This window comes from Odontesthes bonariensis, chromosome 24 (genome assembly GCF_027942865.1).
Source record: "Odontesthes bonariensis isolate fOdoBon6 chromosome 24, fOdoBon6.hap1, whole genome shotgun sequence".
Taxonomy (NCBI): domain Eukaryota; kingdom Metazoa; phylum Chordata; class Actinopteri; order Atheriniformes; family Atherinopsidae; genus Odontesthes; species Odontesthes bonariensis.
The window spans coordinates 3,141,967-3,162,579 of record NC_134529.1 but is presented as its reverse complement, the minus strand read 5'-3'; the positions used below and the strand labels follow the sequence as shown (position 1 = coordinate 3,162,579).

The window sequence follows — 20,613 nt, the reverse complement described above, 5'->3', positions numbered from 1 at the left end:
TACATATGGGTTACATATGTTTTAAACATTTCCTAAGTCTCTTTTATTTTTTATTGTAGTTCTTGAATTTACCTGGATTATTTTAAATTTAAGCTATTTTGTAATTAATTAATTCATTTTAATTTATTTTATCAATTGGATGAACTCTAATTTGCCTAAAGATGATTATTTAGTATTTTTGTCTGTCTGATTGAATGCTTGTGTTAACAAATAAATCAGACGTTACTCAACAGTTACTCAGTACTTGAGGAGTTTTTTCACCAAGCACTTTTTTACTCTTACTCGAGTAATTAATTGGCTACTTTTTACTTTTACTTGAGTAATATTATTCTGAAGTAACGGTACTTTTACTTGAGTACAGTTTTTGTACATTTTGAGTGGTAACTCATACAGTCTCTGTATCACAGATTCTTTCTGCCACAGCTCAGCAGGCCTGTGTGCCGACTAACTGACCACTGGAGCGAAGGAGGTGCAAACAGAGAGTAAACATGCTCAAAAATAAACTTACTAGGTGACTGACATGTCTGCTTGTACTTTGTGGTGTCGTCTGGATAAATGTCTGGAACGGCATCAGACTTTATAATTAGTTTCCTGTTAACACCTGGCTGCTTTCAGCTCAAATCTGCGAAGCAGCTGCCTAAAGACTGAAGCCCGCGCAGCCGTGTCTTCTCTGGCGTCTTTGATGGGACGCCGATGTCGCCAGGTAGACTCAAACATCTGGATTTACCTCTTAGATGTGCATCTGGACGCCTGAGATGTGCAAATGCAAATATCTTCTCCTCATTGTTCTCTTCTTTCTTTATCGTCTTTAGTTTATTAGTATGATGACACTTTTATCTTGTTCGGTTTTGTTGTATTTTATTGCTTTCACTGTTCTTTTATTGTTTTTATTTGTTTTTACTTCTTCTCTTTATTACCTGCTGTAAAGCACTTTTGTACACTGAAAGGATTGTCTGTAAAGGGCTGTATAAATTAAGTACATTTTCCACAAAGTTGGTGGAACTTCTCCACTTGTTTGTGGTATTTTCTGATCTAACAAGTTCCTAATAGCTCATGCAAATTAGCAAATTTCTACATGGAGCATTCTTCTGCTTTTTGATGCCGAAATCTCCAGCTATAGCATCGAAAGCTGATCTTTTTTCTAAAGCTCTGCGTTGTAATATATGTCATTTTTATTGCATTTTTAGTTGAAAGATGCAATAAAAACGATTCCTTTGTCGATATAGTTCTAGTTAAATAAAAGCATTTTCACAAAAAGCAACAGTTTTAACGATACGCTGAAAGAGAAACTGCAGAAAATCAAACTGAAGTAACTTTCCTGCATAAACATTAACGGAATGCTGGCAGAAATGATGGAGAGACTATACAATCCTCTGAAAGTGGCTCTTACACAGATGGTAAATCAGGAATATTTATATGGCACGGTGCAAATGTTGACAGTATTAAAGTGTTTCCAGAGGTTTCATGACCTCAGCTCAACTTTCTGCCTGCTGAGGCGCACAGTAGCCAAAACTCAAAAAAAACCTCAACTTTGATTCCTTAAAACCTACAGTGGCTCATGTTGCTGCAAGGCATTTGATCACAGACTCAGCAGACCACTGGAAAGATTTCTGAGTGATGGAGGAAGAGGAGAAGACGGGAGGATCCGTATCAAAGTGTGTCCAGAAGAGGCGCTGGAAAAAAAAAAAAAAACAAAACTGCGAGGCCAAGGTAATCATCACAAACTGTCAGATCGAGCCAAATCTGTTCAGACTCCATTCGTGGAGCGTCTTGACCTGGATGCTTTGTTCCATCGTATCTAATCTGTTCACGCCAGCTGCCACCGGCACAAGCTCCGCTCTGCGTTCGCCTCAGGCCGTTTCCCGAAAGGTGAAGGCTCTTCAGAGCAGCCGGATCGGATGGAGAGTGGAATATCTGGCGCATCTCTGGCCTGTTTTTCCACAGCTCATCATAAAGCGAATCTGAGCAAAGCCACAGGACGTTCGATGCACTTTTAAACATTATTTCCACTGCTGCTCGCCTTCCTCTCCTGTCAGAATCCATCTGTCAGTCTGTCTGTTTTTTTATCTAAATGTCACTTTCTGACATCTGCATTTCGACTCGCTGGTGACTTTTTATGGCGTTGGCATAAAACAGGAACGTCTTTCTGGGCAAAATGCATCTCCAGGAGAGAAGCTCCAGAACAAAACAACGAGGAGGACCGACCAGCTGCGGATTCCCCTTCTCTAAACATCAACTAACCCTTGTTAATATGTTCATATTTCCGTGGGTTAGGGCTCCGATTCACAACTTTGACTCATCGGCAGCCGAGTTTAACAACTAAACTAATAATAAAGTGCGATGTTGTTGCAGCTATTTATCTGAGAGTCACCCAAAGTGCAACATATGTTTACAGTGGGGTCACATGGCACTGAAAGGATCGGATTATTGGCTAAATTACAATAAGGATGAGCTGAGCAAGAGTAATTCTCCTTGGATATATGGCGGTGAATGAATGGGATCAGAGGCACAAAGCGTGTCATACCCCGGTATGATAGGTGGCGCTGTACCCATTCCAGCTGTTGCTAATAGAGCCACTTCCTGTTGACCTCTTCACCACCAACAACAACAACAAACTCAGGCATTGGAGAAAGATGGAGAGTCTTAGCTTTCAAGTAAGTCTCAAGTCTTAGCTTTCAAGTCTCAATTAAGTCTCAAGTCTTAGCTTTCAAGTCTCAAGTAAGTCCCAAGTCTTAGCTTTCAAGTCTCAAGTAAGTCTCAAGTCTTAGCTTTCAAGTCTCAAGTAAGTCCCAAGTCTTAGCTTTCAAGTCTCAAGTAAGTCTCAAGTCTTAGCTTTCAAGTCTCAAGTAAGTCTCAAGTCTTAGCTTTCAAGTCTCAAGTAAGTCTCAAGTCTTAGCTTTCAAGTCTCAAGTAAGTCCCAAGTCTTAGCTTTCAAGTCTCAAGTAAGTCTCAAGTCTTAGCTTTCAAGTCTCAAGTAAGTCCCAAGTCTTAGCTTTCAAGTCTCAAGTAAGTCTCAAGTCTTAGCTTTCAAGTCTAAAGTAAGTCTCAAGTCTCAGCTTTCAAGTCTCAAGTAAGTCTCAAGTCTTAGCTTTCAAGTCTCAAGTAAGTCCCAAGTCTTAGCTTTCAAGTCTTAAGTAAGTCTCAAGTCTTAGCTTTCAAGTCTCAAGTAAGTCCCAAGTCTTAGCTTTCAAGTCTCAAGTAAGTCTCAAGTCTTAGCTTTCAAGTCTCAAGTAAGTCTCAAGTCTTAGCTTTCAAGTCTCAAGTAAGTCCCAAGTCTTAGCTTTCAAGTCTCAAGTAAGTCTCAAGTCTTAGCTTTCAAGTCTCAAGTAAGTCTCAAGTCTTAGCTTTCAAGTCTCAAGTAAGTCTCAAGTCTTAGCTTTCAAGTCTCAAGTAAGTCCCAAGTCATTTTTTCTTGGGCAAGTCAAAGTCAAGTCGCCTTATTATTGCAATATTACCTGCAGAATCTGATCCTAATAAAGTGAAAACACAAAGATATAAGTAACTGTCAGTAAACATCATTGGCCAATGTGTCCAACCTGTCCACCCCGTATCATATCAAGCTAACGTTAGCTAACTACCGACTAGACTAACGGGATAATATTAGCTAATTTGACGAGCACTTACTGGTCAGAATGGATCTTCAAATGACGAACAAAGTTGGAAGTTATGCTAGAAGCTTAACACTCAAGTCATTCAAGTCATCGTAAGTCAAGTCAAGTGCCGAGTCTTTAACTTCCAAGTCCGAGTCGAGTCTCAAGTCTTTTATTTTTTGTCAAGTCAAAGTCACAAGTCATCAAAACAGCAACTCGAGTCGACTCGAGTCCAAGTAACAGTGACTCGAGTCCCCATCTTTGGTCAGAGGAGACTTTGAGATGTCGGCAGAGCTCATCATTTAAACAACCGTTATCCTAAACAGGAATAAGTGATAGAATCTGGCTGTTGTAGTTTAATAGCTGTAAGAAGGACTTCTTCTCCTCCTGCCTGCTGCCTGCTCAGTCAGGTTTCAGATGCTGGTGTCTGAAGCTGGAGGAGGAGGAGGAGACTCCTTGCTTCTGAAGCCTTGCAGTCCCAGTGGAAAGTTTCTTGGCTTATTAGTTTGTATAAACTTGGCTACTTCACATGTTCCATCCACCCTCAGCCATTCAAAGCACTTCAACGTGCAGGGAGTCGGTATAGTTCTCTTACGGGTGGCCCAGATGAAGAAATAAGAAAGTTAAAGTCACTTCTTGATGGCATGTGGTGCTTTTCTCAGTGTTTCACCATCTGATGAACATTAAAACGCGTCCGCCCCAACCTAACCTTTCATGAGTAGGAGCTCAGGAACGAATCGGACTCGGTTACAGAAATGCACTCGGACAACTGGGGGCACCGCAGGCCTGTAATTGGGGCAATGACACAGTTTGCTTGGAGGGCCAGTTTCCAGTAATTCCACATTTTCCATGCATGTACGGCACAAATTGCCCCAGTGGGGTAGTTCATATGGTCACAACTCATTTCCTTGTGTTTGACCTCAGATGATGCAGCTCAGCCTGACAGCAGAACATGAACCTGGCATTAGGCTAAACCCGTTTAATCCTGTCCAGAGAAGCCAGTTTCTCTCTTTTGCTTGGCTTAAAACTGACCGTGGAACAATGTAGAACATCAAAATGACCTCCTTAATTACCCAGGAAGAAGTAGAGCCCCATCAGCAAATCACACAAAGTGTATCAGAGACACAGATCTGACCTCCCATCATCGGTACAATTCAATAATCTTCAGCACTCTTTCTATTCATTAGCACTCTTTCTATTCTTATTCTTCGGCACTTTCTATTCTTATTCTTCGGCATTCTTTCTATTCTTTAGCACTCTTTCTATTCTTTAGCACTCTTTCTATTCTTATTCTTCGGCACTTTCTATTCTTATTCTTCGGCATTCTTTCTATTCTTTAGCACTCTTTCTATTCTTCGGCACTCTTTCTATTCTTATTCTTCGGCATTCTTTCTATTTTTATTCTTCGGCACTCTTTCTATTCTTATTCTTCGGCACTCTTTCTATTCTTATTCTTCGGCACTCTTTCTATTCTTATTCTTCGGCACTCTTTCTATTCTTCAGAATTCTTTCTATTCTTCAGCATTCTTTCTATTTTTATTCTTCGGCACTCTTTCTATTCTTATTCTTCAGGACTCTTTCTATTCTTCAGCATTCTTTCTATTCTTATTCGTCAGCACTCTTTCTATTCTTTAGCATTCTTTCTATTTTTATTCTTCGGCACTCTTTCTATTCTTATTCGTCAGCACTCTTTCTATTCTTTAGCATTCTTTCTATTTTTATTCTTCGGCACTCTTTCTATTCTTATTCGTCAGCACTCTTTCTATTCTTTAGCATTCTTTCTATTCTTATTCTTCGGCACTCTTTCTATTCTTATTCGTCAGCACTCTTTCTATTCTTTAGCATTCTTTCTATTCTTATTCTTCGGCACTCTTTCTATTCTTATTCGTCAGCACTCTTTCTATTCTTATTCGTCAGCACTCTTTCTATTCTTCAGCATTCTTTCTATTCTTTAGCACTCTTTCTATTCTTATTCTTCGGCACTCTTTCTATTCTTATTCTTCGGCACTCTTTCTATTCTTATTCTTCGGCACTCTTTCTATTCTTATTCTTCGGCACTCTTTCTATTCTTATTCTTCGGCACTCTTTCTATTCTTATTCTTCGGCACTCTTTCTATTCTTATTCGTCAGCACTCTTTCTATTCTTTAGCATTCTTTCTATTCTTATTCTTCGGCACTCTTTCTATTCTTATTCGTCAGCACTCTTTCTATTCTTTAGCATTCTTTCTATTCTTATTCTTCGGCACTCTTTCTATTCTTATTCGTCAGCACTCTTTCTATTCTTATTCGTCAGCACTCTTTCTATTCTTCAGCATTCTTTCTATTCTTTAGCACTCTTTCTATTCTTATTCTTCGGCACTCTTTCTATTCTTATTATTCGGCACTCTTTCTATTCTTATTCTTCGGCACTCTTTCTATTCTTATTCTTCGGCACTCTTTCTATTCTTATTCTTCGGCACTCTTTCTATTCTTATTCTTCGGCACTCTTTCTATTCTTCGGCACTCTTTCTATTCTTCGGCACTCTTTCTATTCTTCGGCACTCTTTCTATTCTTCGGCACTCTTTCTATTCTTCGGCACTCTTTCTATTCTTCGGCACTCTTTCTATTCTTTGGCACTCTTTCTATTCTTAAGACTCTTTTACTTCTCAGAGGAAACCTGCCCGATAAAAGCAGGATGACGTTTCCATTGATTTAAATCTCCACGTGACGCTGGGAGATGACTCGAGCAGGTATGAAAACACACCGTCTCACTCCCAGCTGGTCACCAGCAGTTTAGTTGTTCAGGTTTCCATTTACCCGTGACGCTGTGTTCCAGTTTTACGGCGGCTCTGAACACCAAAGGCTGGACTGTTTTCAATAGCCATAGATTCAAAAACCTGATAAAACTGAGCCGCAACCAGAGTATTTCAGGACATTTACTGGATCAGTTGTTCTCAAACTATTATAAAAAGCGTAGCGCCCTTCGAGGGAATAATAGTTCACAGCCAGTCTGCACAGAAAACCACAACTTTTGAGCTATTTTTGACCCCTTTTTTTAAGATTTTATGGCTTTGCAGCAGTCATTTGTTTTGGGTTAATCCGATGTTGTCTGTTTCATCACAATTCTGAGCTGGATCTGAAGTAATATAGGGAGTGCGGTCAGCCAGACTCGCCACCAGAACACGAAGCCAAACCAAGCTGGATAGTCAGAGAAATAAATAAATAAATGAGTGTGAGCTTAACCTGCAGCCCCGAAGCTCACCTGAGAAGCAGAAGCTGTCAGAAACACCGCTTTGGTGTTAGACACGAGCGTCTCAGGAGCAGCAAAAGTTAGACATTTAAAGTTTAAGCGGGGAAAATGTAAAATAAGTCAACATGAAAGCAGAAGGTAAGAAGTCTCTTTGTCATGTGGCTAAAAGCCGTGATCTGGTTCCAGTGCTCAGTGGAATTTCACAGCTGCACAGCCAAAAACTATTTTGTTTCTCTGGCCATCAGGCTGTACAACAGCTTCTTGTAATTGCCTTTTTATAGGCTACTAACATCATTTTCAAACTGTATAAACATTTTTATTGCTTTATTATGTCTTGCTACTGGATGCTTGAATTTCCTTCGGGATCAATAAAGTATCTATCTATCAATCTATCTGACAATAAGTTTGCTTTGAAGACTCAAACGCCGCCTCGGTTTCAGGAAGCTTTCTCCGATCAGATCGGACTGATCCCACGAGAAGAAAGTCCCGCTCAACGTCCACCTTTTCTGCCCAGTCAGCAGTAAGTTGACAGGTTTACACCTCGCAGCTCAGTGAGATGGATCACATTTATCTGCCTGTTCGGTTGCTTCGTCATTTAAACAAATTAGAATCAATCAAAACCCGGCCTTGAACTCGATTTGATGCGTCACAGAAAGCCTGCAGGTGTTGGCAGGGAGACGAGTTTTCCATTTCATGCTGCACACAAACCAGGCCCTGATGAAGCTCAGCGCGAGCTCTTACTGTACAGTCAAAGTTTTTTTTTTTTACAAACAGAAAGAGTGAGCTCACTGGTTTTTATTGTGGGTACAGTATCGGGGCAGCTGGGAGTTTTTCCGCTGCAGATCTGAAGGAAGCAGCTAATGAGGAACCTCCTGCCAGCTGCGTCTGACGGGGGCCGACACCAGGAAGCCCGACCACACTCCCTCACACCCACCCAGAGCGTGGATGTAACACGGCTGAACAAGTGCACCCTGCTGGGCCAATAAATACCCGACTTTAGCAACATTTGAAACATTTTCAGGAGAGAAAGTAGTCGTTTAGATCCCCAACGTGTTGAAAATCTGACAAAATACCGGCTGTTTACAATTTTGTTCCCACAAATTCGGCGCTACTAAAGCTAGCCGCAGTGAGCAACGCACTTCCTGTTATTTTCACAAAATAAAATACCCGTTGCCTTTTATCATAGGGAAAGCCATTACCATACAATTGGTGCTTTTGTTTTGAAAACAGGAAGTGAACCTACCCTCGTTGTAGCTAGCTTGAAACTGCCGTTTTGACAGGAAATGATGATCGGCGACGTCACGTTACGTTGCATCTTGGGTAGTTTGAGTATGAGTAGTAACCTCATGATGCATACCCAACATTTCAGAGAATCTAGTATGCATCCGGGAACTTCTCACTTACTCAAACTCGCATACCAACTCAGAAAGTTAGTATGAACACAGCCCAGGAAGCACGACCACACTCCCTCCCACCCAACCGGAGCGTGGACGTAACACGGCTGAACAAGTGCGCCCTGCTGGGCCAATAAATACCCGACATGACAACCTGACACACGGGACAAAGAGAAGAATCCAGGTGGGACGACGGCTCGGTACAAGAGAAACAAACAGAGGCAGCGAGGATCCAACGTAAAGACACCAAAGGAGGGCGTCCATTGGACACGTGGACATGCAAAGAACGGGAGGGAAGCACACGGAGATGCAGACATGGACAGCGATGAGTCAGACTTCCCTGCTCCTCCTAACCTCCCAGCCTCGCTCTCAGCTGGGTTATATTCCCGTCCCGCCTGGCTGTTTCTCATCTTCACCTCCCAGAAATGTGTCCGTCTGCTCTGTCCACTGAAGCTTTACAAAGTCCAAAAAAACCCTGCTTAAATACATCCAGGGTGGGGTCAGCAGAGCCACGCTGCAGTCTAATCAGTCACTAAATTACCCTCATTTACTGCGGACCTTCACTAAAATCAGTACAAACAAAAAGGTGCACTAAACTTTTTCACATTTTCACCTAGAGTTTTAAACCGGACTAAGAGATCTGAGCACATCAAAGCAGCTTTAAAATCTTTACTCTGGCTTCCAGTCAGTCACAGAACAGATTTTAAAAGCCTGCTGATGGTTGATGCGTACTGTTGGGCGTGCACAGGACTATCAGGGATTTAATATATATAAACTAGAGGTTTGTTTACGGTTGCTGCAAGGCTAGCATCATTTTTACATCTATGGGCCAACAGTTGGGCTAATGTCTAAAGAATGGTGGATAAATGATGAAAAATAAGGTTATTTTCAGCGGTAAACCCTCATCTTTTTCCCCTTCACCCCCCCCTCCCTCAGCATCTCTTCTCTAAAACATGAAATACAGCTGAATCTGACACCGACTCCCGTTTGTTTTGTCAAACTTTTGGTCACCTTCCAGGAGATTGTTATTTTTTCTTGCATTTATAGAAAATAAAAGGCTAAAATACCCTGTTCGTGTGAGCGTTGGTTCCCTCGCTTTGCACCAAAGGCAGCCTGAAGGCGACTTGGAAACGAGACCAGCTCTATTCTCGGGGAGCTTCTCTTCCGTCAGGCCGGGTGGGGAGAATCAGCCACTTTCAGGTCGTTCCAGAGATTCTCTCTCTGGTCCAGATCCAGACTCAAACTGGGACTCTTCCCTTGGTTTTATTGGGCGTCTGGTTCGAGTTGTTGCCTTCGCCCCAGCCTGGGATGCTGGTTTGCATCGTTCACTGGATCCCGACGCAGAAAAACCTCCTGCTGCCATCGCCGCTTCGCTCCGGGGATGGAACCAATGACACGCCGTGTTGAGCGCTGGATCCAAAGAGCTCGGTCTCTTTCGTTCCGTGAGATCAGAGGAGTTTCTCTTCTCCTGGTCCGAGTCGTTCAGGTTCCTTTTTGGAAAAGTCCCAGTGAGGAAAAGCTCCACCATAAAGGCCTGATTAGTGGAATGCTGCACAGATGTTTCTCTCATTACTCATCCCATCATTGGCTTCTCAGTGACCCATGTGATCAAGGCCCTTTGTCCATGATTACTCAGCCAGGCAGCCAAATCTATGAAGATCTTTTTGTTGTTTCCATTTCACTTTACTTTAAACGCTGCATTTCATTTCTCCTGCGCTGCCTTTGAAATGTGCTTTAACGCCACGATCCCATCACCTGTGAGACCTTATATGAGGCGTTTGTGAGACTCCAACACGGTAGTCAAAGCCTCTCAACACTCATCAGTCCTTTGCTCTTTTTCATGAACGACAAATCTTTCCAAAAGCCTGTTTGCTTTGTAATTGGGTAGAATTGTGTGTAGAAATATTAATTCAATCCAACTGAATTAAAGTAGTATGAAAATTAACATGATGCGTCATTGAACCAACTGATGTAATTAGCAAAGGTGGGTAGTAACGAGTTACATTTACTTGAGTAAGTTTTTGAAAACATTATACTTCTAGGAGTAGTTTTAAATCTCTATACTTTTACTTTTACTTGAGTAGATGTGTGCAGCAGAAACTGTCCTCTTACTCCGCTACATTAGGCTACAATGAGCTGGTTACTTTTCTTCTTACCTCTTTGGTATTCTACGCCTCATTATTTTTATCCCCCCGCGTACGCCTCATTTAAATGTTTTATTCTGACAGAGAGAGAGACTTCCACCAAAGGCTCTACCACCTGACTGTGTTCCACCAATCAGACGCAGCCGTGCAGTCTGGTCACGTGACCGTACTCGATCTCAGCGGCGGGACGGGTTAGCTTTAGCATTAGCAGTGGTAGCAAACAAAGAAAGAAACAGATGAAAAATGTCAGAACCAACGGTGGGAAATGAAGACGCAGACGAGGCCTCATACTGAAAGCATGTTTACCTTACAAAGAGTGAGAAACAGCAGCTACATTATGTGTCTTCTGTGTCAACCAAAACAAACGCACATTTCAGCAGAAACTCAACATCTAACTTGAGGAAACATGTAGCGCTAAGTTTCCTAAACTCGTTTTTCCCCCCCATGGATAGATGAATGTTTGTTTTTTAGGTTCCATATGGGTTACATATGTTTTAAACATTTCCTAAGTCTCTTTTATTTTTTATTGAAGTTCTTAAATTTACCTGGATTATTTTAATTTAAGCTATTTTGTAATTAATTAATTCATTTTAATTTATTTGATCAATTGGATGAACTCTAATTTGCCTAAAGATGATTATTTAGTATTTTGATTGAATGCTTGTGTTAACAAATAAATCAGACGTTACTCAACAGTTACTCAGTACTTGAGTAGTTTTTTCACCGAGCACATTTCTTACTCAAGTAATTATTTGGATGACTACTTTTTACTTTTACTTGAGTCATATTATTCTGAAGTAACAGTACTTTTACTTGAGTACAATTTTTGGCTACTTACAGTTGTTAAAACTACAATAATCGATGCTACGCCTGGACAGCAGGTGAACCAAGAACTTTTTAGGAAGCCAGAAACACACATCTTAGAGCTCTTAGGTTCGAAGAGTGTGCATCTCCCTGAAAAAGGAGGGCAGAAACTACTATAACAGATGGTGTTGAAAAAGCTATTTACATTCATTAGAGCTCTTTTGTGGCCTATTAATCATGCACCATGTCCTTGACTTAAAAGAGATGGAGAGGAAACCATCTGATTGTGTTTCTGAGGAGACCTTGACCAAGGAGCTGAACTCCCAGTTGCTCCACGACAGAAACTGTTTATACTGGGCAGCTACCAGGGTGTGGATTCCTACAAAATCCTCTGAAAGCAAGCACTGAATGTTCATATAACTCCGCTTTGAAGACTAATTGTTCAAATAAATCAATGAGTAATGCGGCCTGTTTTACTGCCTGTAGTTAACGCTACTGCAGCTCGCTGCTGCTTTATTGTTTCTGTGCGTTTCTCCTGCTGCAGTTTGTTCTGCTGAGAGACCCGAAGTGGGTCAGACAAACTGAAAGGCTGTGTTCCAAACCGCATACTTCTCCTACTCCTACTCCTAACTTTGTGAGTTAGTATGTGAGTTTGAGTAAGCGAGAAGTTCCCGGATGCATACTAGATTCTCCTAAATGTTGGGTATGCATCATGAGGTTACTACTCATACTCAAACTACCCAAGATGCAACGTAACGTGACGTCGCCGATCCTCATTTCCTGTCAAAACGGCAGTTTCAAGCTAGCTACAACGAGGGTAGGTTCACTTCCTGTTTTCAAAACAAAAGCACCAATTGTATGGTAATGGCTTTCCCTATGATAAAAGGCAACGGGTATTTTATTTTGTGAAAATAACCGGAAGTGCGTTGCTCACTGCGGCTAGCTTTAGCAGCGCCGAATTAGTGAGAACAAAATGGTAAACAGCCGGTATTTTGTCAGGTTTTCAACACGTTGGGGATCTAAATGACTACTTTCTCTCCTGAAAATGTTTCAAATGTTGCTAAAGTTTACAGAGTTTAGAGCTTAAGAGAAATCAGCTTCAGGCCGGCTGATTTCGGCTCGGGCAGGAGCCAAATGCATTGTGGGTAAACGCTCTGCATACTGTCTGATCGATGAGTATGCAGTATGGAAGTATGTAGTATGCAGTATGTAGTATGCAGTATGCAGCATGGAAGTATGTAGTATGTAGTATGCAGTATGTAGTATGTAGTATGTAGTATGCAGTATGTAGTATGCAGCATGGAAGTATGCAGTATGCAGTATGTAGTATGCAGTATGTAGTATGCAGCATGGAAGAATGTAGTATGTAGTATGCAGTATGTAGTATGTAGTATGCAGTATGCAGTATGTAGTATGTAGTATGCAGTATGTAGTATGTAGTATGCAGCATGGAAGTATGTAGTATGCAGCATGGAAGTATGTAGTATGTAGTATGCAGTATGTAGTATGTAGTATGCAGCATGGAAGTATGTAGTATGTAGTATGCAGTATGTGGTATGAGGTATGTAGTATGCAGTATGCAGTATGCAGTATGTAGTATGTAGTATGCAGCATGGAAGTATGTAGTATGTAGTATGCAGTATGTGGTATGAGGTATGTAGTATGTAGTATGTAGTATGCAGTATGCAGTATGTAGTATGTAGTATGCAGTATGTAGTATGTAGTATGCAGTATGTAGTATGCAGCATGGAAGTATGTAGTATGTAGTATGCAGTATGTGGTATGAGGTATGTAGTATGTAGTATGCAGTATGTAGTATGCAGCATGGAAGTATGTAGTATGCAGTATGTAGTATGTAGTATGCAATATGCAATATGTAGTATGCAGTATGCAATATGTAGTATGCAGTATGTGGTATGTGGTATGCGGTATGCAGTATGTAGTATGCAGCATGGAAGTATGTAGTATGTAGTATGCAGTATGTGGTATGCAGTATGCAATATGTAGTATGCAGTATGTGGTATGTGGTATGCGGTATGCGGTATGCAGTATGTAGTATGCAGCATGGAAGTATGTAGTATGTAGTATGCAGTATGTGGTATGCGGTATGTAGTATGTAGTATGTAGTATGCAGTATGCAGTATGCAATATGTAGTATGCAGTATGCAGTATGTAGTATGTAGTATGTAGTATGCAGTATGCAGTATGCAATATGCAGTATGCAGTATGCAGTATGCAGTATGTAGTATGCAGTATGCAGTATGCAGTATGCAGTATGCAGTATGTAGTATGCAGTATGCAGTATGCAGTATGCAGTATGCAGTATGCAATTTCGAACACAGCAAAAGGAATCCCAGATGGACGTGTAATGCAACTCTTATTTTCCCCCCACAGGAAAAATTCACATGCAGCCATTATAGAGCAAGAGGCACAGCAAACGCTGGTAACCATATGGTGGACAGAGACACATAAATCCATCCGAGAGCCAGCTGGGAGTCTCATGTCAAAGAGGCGCTCGCTGGGATAAATCCCGTCTCATCTTATAAACTGTCAAAAACACGAAAAAACACACTCAGGAAAAACAGCTGCGGCCATCTGAGGGGGCCGGACGCACCGGGAGGAGAGCGGCACGCCGCCGTTTCCATGGAGGAGTGGAATATCATTTGTTTACTTCCAGCTGTGTCCTCATCGGGTTCGGCTCAAGGTTTCTAAACCTGAAAGACTTTGGAAGGCACAACCATCTCTCCTTGGGAAGTTTTGGAACTCGGCCAGGGAAAGTTTGTTACCTTCCAGGTCGCGCCGACCCACCTCGAGCTGCGAGGTTTTCATTCCTTTCCCTGCAAGGCAGGACCGAGGAGTTCACATTCCACCCGGGGGTCAAACATCTGTGGACTGCTGGTGCCCTCGAGCAAAAAGCCAAACAAGCAGATGACTCAACACCAGCGGCGAATAAAGACCGACTTCCAGCGCTCGTTCACAGAACCGGTGCCCATCCGTGGCTCTGCGTCCACGCCGCTCTCACGTCTACGAGCATCTGTTAATCCCGCGAACGCTCAGCTGTCACAGATTTCACACGCTCGCATGAACTCATCACTCACAGATTGGTCACACGCACGCAGCCTCATTAGTTAACCCATTTAGGCCTAAAACGCCTGGAAAAGAATGCCTGTAAAACCTACGGGCGATTTCAGAAAGACCCCCTAAAACCTGAAGTTTTTCTGGAAATTCAGCAATTGTGTCAACGCCTACTAAATGATTGATTTCTCAGCCTCTGTAGCAGATAGAAACAAAATTCAAAAGGTATTTGAGAGCTTACACCTGTGGCTTTTTTTTGAAATTGAGTTTATTTACAGACACCTTCACGAAAATAGAAAATGTAAAAAGTAAAGTGCAGGAACAGCACTATTTTCAATAAAAAACAGTAATAAAATATTTTTTATATTCAAATTATTTATTTAAAATCGCCAGTATTCTCTTCGTGCTGGCAGCACAAGGAGTCCCATGCCCATACACATTCCAATAAATGTTTTCATCTCCGGCACAGTTACGCATCTTCATTACACTGCAAAAAGCCAGCTTTCAAAAACAAGGGAAAAAAAGTACAAAAATTGGGTGTATTTTGCTTAAAAATAGCTAAATTATCGGCCAATGGAACAAGAAAATGTGGCTTGTCAAGATTTTTCAAAACAAGTAAAAATATCTAATCTCAATAAACCCACAAATACCTTATAATTAGTGTATTTTAACTAATAACAAGTACATTTTTCTTGATTCTAATTAAATACACGTGGCCTATTTTCTCAATATATTGTAAAATATTCTTGAATTAAGTAAATGCTAGAGCCATTATCTTGACATAGTGGTATGCACTGGGCTAACATAAAAACTGCTTACTAAGAAGAACTATCTTATCGGACAAAAAATAAGCATATTTATCTTAGATCTTTGATCTAAGATATTTCTTTTTACTTAGATTTCACTTTTTGCAGTGTAGTTAAAGCGTTCGGTGCGAAGCCGGGACGACTCCAAGTCCCAGAAAGCCCAGTTGGATCCGATTTGGTGCACGAGTTCTGCAACAACACGTGTTTCCACTGAACAAAATGGCAAGTATGGAATCCCACGGTGGCCAAAGGAAGAAAAACATATTCCGCGGCCAGTATTTGAGATTATAGTCTGTGACACCCCTTGTTGCTCCGTATTAATAACCGTTTGTAATGCAGTTTGTCATTAAGCTCATTTTCAAATCAGGACCCAGATCCCCCCCCAAAAATGATGTCTTTGGATCCGTTTCATCACTTCATGCATCACTGGATCGGATGGCTTTGAATTCATTTGGTTTGTTTGACTCATCAGTGACTTAACCGCTGATGAAAGCTTGAAACTATAAGCTTGATTCGTGCATTATTAAGATAAAAGAGTCCGAGTCCGATTATTCTGATTACCCTCTGAAAGCCAAAGTGGTTTTGTGGCGCGTTGCGGCTCTCGTTACTTCTGATCCCAGAGGACGTAGATACCGTTATCCGCATTAGAGGAGGACAGTGGAGTGATCTGAACTAAGTTAACGGGCCGTGGAGCCATTAGCAGAGCAGCTAAATCCGACACGACCACCAGTAGGACCGACTGACCCAGAGAGAAAGAGAAAAAGCAGGAATGAGAGATGAACTCTGACAGCTTGGACCGAGGGAAACGTGCCTGTCCAGCTCATTTCGCCTCAGCAACCTCGGGGACTACATCTGTATCTCGTGTAGCTGTGCAGTGATATATAAACCGAATCTCAGATATACACACAGGGGTCATCCGAAGTGCTTACGAGCCTATAAAGCCTGGAGTCAAGCGATTATAAGTCAAGTTATCCGTCACTTCCAATCGCATCAACGCTGCTATTTCTAGCCTAGCAAGCCAGACCCCTACAGCAAAAAGCTGTACAGGGGTCTGGTGACGCTGGATAGCAGTGTGGGCGGGATAAACGGTTGTCTGTTAAGTTGCCTCTGCACTCAACGCCACGCAATAGGATGGTGCAACAACCAATCAGAGCGATGAAGAAGGATTACGTAGCCATGTGGAGACCCATGCGTCGTCCCACCAACGGAGCAAGCTGGTATATTAAACTTTTACCGTACCCGGTGGGCAAAACTCCGAAAACGTCCTTTTTTTTTTTTCAAGAAAAACTTAAAGGGGATAGCAAATCAAAATCTTTTTCACGTTTTTGGTGTTAGTTCTGAGTCTCCCCGCTGTGGGGAGTACACAGGAAGTGCCAGCAAGTGTCAGAACCTCTGTTTCAAGTACTTCCCCTTTTTTGAATTGCCCCCAGAAAAAGTGCCAATCCGTGTTTGAGCATTAAGTGACGTATCTTTTGGCGCAATCGCCCCCCCACACCCAAATCCACAGCCTCCCCGTTTCAGACACGTTTTAAATGTGTGTTGTGCCATATTCCTGTTGTAAGAATTGCACGTTAGCTCTGGCTTGTTCATCTAAAGGGATTGAGCTAACCCCTTAGCAGCTAGCTATTTGCACTATTATGCAGGCGGTAAGTAAGCCTGCAAAGGCCAGCTTGCTTGTTTCAATGCATAACCTTTGGAAGTCACAGTTACCGAAGTAAAACAAAACAAATGAAGCCAAACGGAGTACTTTCTTTTCAGTGAGAGCAAGGGCAGCCAATCAAGCAACGGCAACCGAATAGCGCCAACACCTACCTGCATTTCATAATGAGGTTGCCAGATAAGCTCTGAAACGACGCCAATAAGGGCAAACAACGCATTCTAAACCCAGCATAGTAACATAGCTGTTTCAGAGAGCCTTTTAGGGAGGTTCTGAGCCATTACAGACCCAACCAATTTTATTTGGGCTACATATCACAGAACAAGGATTAATGCCCCATTCAACCATTCTCTATCCCTTTAAGTGCAGTTCTCTCTGGAACTACACACTGAAACGTCGCACCTCTGTCGTCACTATGTAGCCCGGCCTCCGACCTTGCTCCTCACGATTTGATTGGTCCGATTAAGTTTCGAATTTCAGCCTCGCAGAACGACCACAACTGACTAGACTAGCCTGGGAGCAAATTCAATTTACGGTCGCTAGGGGCGTCTAGATTTCTAGGCTATGCTATTTCATCACCATCGGAGGAACAGCTGCCATTGGAAGAGGAATTCTGGAGGAAATTCCACGGATGCCCGATGCAGAAAGCCGGAGGGATCACGCCACTCACCTTCTTTGGTGGTGCCGTCCGTCTGCAGCGGCACGCCGGAGCCGGAGCGGTACTCAGGAGTCACCGAGACACGGTAGGTGGTCCGAGGACGAAGGGACGGCAGCACCATCGTGGTCTCTGCGCCGTCGGTGGTCGTCTCCATCATGGAGCTCTCGCCCCCGGCCGGTTGGTAGGTCAGTCGGTAGCGAGTGACGGGGCCCGGAGCCGGTTGCCATGACACTCTGAAGCTGTTGGTCGTCTCTTCGGATACCCTGAGGTTACGCACGGGGCCCGTTTCTGCAGGACACGAGTGGGAGTTACACTGCATTAGAAACCAGCAGGGAGTGGGTGGTTGTTGCTTTTAGCTCCACCGCCTGCAAGCACTTTGCTTTTTTATATATTTTAGATTTGTTAAACTGCAGAAATAACCCTGAAACAGACGGATTTCTTACAGTCCGACTAAGAAATCTGCAGGTGTTCACGTCCTCTTCACTTTGACATGTGTGTGTGTGACGCTTTGATTCAGTTCACTGGAAAAAAAATCAAAGTCTTACCCAGTATATTTGTCTCATTTCTAGTCAAAATATCTCATTACACTTAATATAAGACACAACTGCCTAACGAGCACTATTTCAGCCAGATATAGGGACTTGTTTGAAGACAATACATCTGGAATATCTTCTTAAATGAAAAAGTCTTGAAAACAAATTGTTTTGAGTCACATATCATATGAAACAAGCTTTTTTGACATTTGAAGAGGTTTTTAAGCTAATTTCAAGATCACTTTTATCTCAAAAGTCCTAAATATCACATCTTATTTCAAGAAATCTTGACAAGCCGATTTTCACTAGTTCCATTGGCAGATTTTTTTGCTTATTTCAAGCAAAAACGTCTTTTATTTGTTGTTTTTTTACTTATTTTTGGAGGGGCATATTTTCCAGTGTTTGCTTGGAAATAAGGTGAGTAAAAATGAAAAAGGTAGATGCTGCAAGTCTAAATAAATACCTTCTAAAGTCGTCTCATAGCCGGTCACGGGCAAGCTGTCCCCCTTTTCGTACTGAGCATAAACCCTGACTTCATAGCGGGTAACGGGGGTAAGGTGGGGCAGCAGGGCGGTGCGGGTGTTCCCGGGAACAGACATGGCCACATAATGTCCCTCAGCATCATCTGCGGGCTTGAACTGGACCATGTAGGACTCGATGCTGCCTGAATCCATCTCCCACGAGGCCCTGAAGCTTCTGGGTTCCACCTCTGAGAAGGACAGGTCCCTCGGCTGGACGAGTTCTGGAGGAAATGGAAGGTAAAGGAAAGCAGCTTTTAAAACAAGTTTTATATTGAGTTGGGCTTAATCGAGTTCACTAAAGGACTTCAAAAAAAGGGAGAATTTAGTCGTTTTAAAAGGCCAAAAAGACCAGAAAGAAGTTACAGACGTGACGGTCACCCACACTTTGTGCTTAATTTAGCTTTAAACTAGGGCTGGGTGAGTTAACATTACCTCACATTACGGTCATTCTGCAGACGCTTTTATCCAAAGCGACTCACAATAAGTGTGTTCCACATCGGTAGGCAAAAGAACTTCAGGTCACAAGAAATCATAAGTGCATTTCCTTCCAAAACCAAACAGCTAAGAGCAGAACTAGTGCTAGAGTAAGTGCGGTAAGTTGGGTACCTTGACAAATGGGAAGACAATTTAGGAAACAAATAAGTGCGTAAGGAGCTGGGACGAAATGTCCTCAGAGGTTTGATCAGGGTTAACGAGAGTTAACTCGTTATTATCGCGTTAACTTGTTAATTATTTAACGCCGATAAATATTTTATCGCGCATTAACGCAGGTTTTATTATTGTAAAAGTCTGTTGAATGCATCACATTCACACAGTTACAGCAAACACCACGAAGCATGGAGTGATAAAATAAAGATAAACTAGCAGGTAACATCACTGCTACAGGTGTGAAGCTAACGGAGCTAACCGGCGCTACTTCCTGTTTTACTTGTTTCAACATAAAAGCACGTATTTCAAAATACATTTTTAAAAAACCTCCTGCATTTACAGCCAAGTTGAATTGTCTTCTCAGCGTAGTAGTTCCAGTCTAAAATATCACTTAAAGGCAAAACACACAACTGATAGCAGCAAGTCATTCAAGGAAACAGACAGTGGAGCGAGGCTTCTACATAAAAACTACAGAAAGATGCTGATGTTAAAAGTGTGTTTGCACAACAAATGTTATGGCACTTTCATTCATATGGCCGCACATTTAAAATAAAGCTAAATGCTAAAAGCTATACGCTACTTTTGGATTCTGCGTAAAAATGCGATTAATCGTGATTAATCAGGGAAATCATGTGATTAATTAGATTAAACATTTTAATCGTTGCCCAGCCCTACATTAAACGACACCTTTTGGTTTCGTAAGCTGCTCGGTTAGGTTTAGTACGACTTGTTTAGGACTGTGAAAGTCATTCTTAATCTCAGTAAAAAGTTATTTTGCACTGAAGGGGAGGATAAAGAGGCTAAACTCCATGATATTTAACAGCTTCATCCCTCTAACAACATCAGGAGGCTGCTGGGAAGCGTCCCGCCGTGAAGCTGAATGGAAGCTGGGAGCGGCTGCTTATTCAGGCTCCTGCACACTGCTTTTTGCTGACATAAAGTTATTATTATTATTATTATATAAGAATTATATAATCAGCCATCACAGCAGCTGTGAGTCACATTTAACTCTGACAGACCTGGAAGCTGTTTTTGGCTGAAGCTTTAGTGATCATTCTTTGCCTTTTTTCAGAGGCTGAAACACGTCTAAACTCGGCTACCACATGTTAGACGGTGATTTCGGAACAAAGAGTCGAGTTTTGTTTGTGGATATTCGACTAATGACACGCTCCGACAGGCAGGACGGTCCTCGTGGTAACACTGAGTCACCCACTGCTCTGGCTAAGTTTAAACCAATGCAAACACATCCCTCCAACCACCATTTACCCAGTTCTATCACTTCCACATGCAGGATCGCTCCCTGACCTTGAAAGATCAAAAGGTGGACATGTGTTTTACACATTGAGGCAGAAAAGGGGGTTTAAACTGAAAAAGAGACGTTAAAGTGCAAGTTGATGACTCGGAGTGAATTCTTCTTTTCCATAAAACCTGGTAGAGCTTCATCTGAAAATCTAATTAATCACGTGATTTCCCTGATTAATCGCGATTAATCGCATTTGTACGCAGAATCCAAAAATGAATCCAAAAGTAGTGTATAGCTTTTAGCATTTAGC

At 42.0% G+C, this 20,613-nt stretch overlaps 1 protein-coding gene across 2 annotated transcripts in view; it reads right to left on the bottom strand.

The window, feature by feature from the left end:
• col12a1b (collagen, type XII, alpha 1b) overlaps positions 1-20,613 on the bottom strand; it is a 194,401-nt gene that overhangs the window by 154,738 nt on the left and 19,050 nt on the right. For both annotated transcript variants that reach the window (XM_075459638.1, XM_075459639.1), the window contains exons 11-12: positions 18,355-18,633; positions 17,371-17,646 (exon numbers count right to left, since the gene is read on the bottom strand). In XM_075459638.1, coding sequence (XP_075315753.1) covers positions 17,371-17,646; positions 18,355-18,633 — 555 coding nt within the window. The remainder of the gene's footprint in view (positions 1-17,370; positions 17,647-18,354; positions 18,634-20,613) is intronic.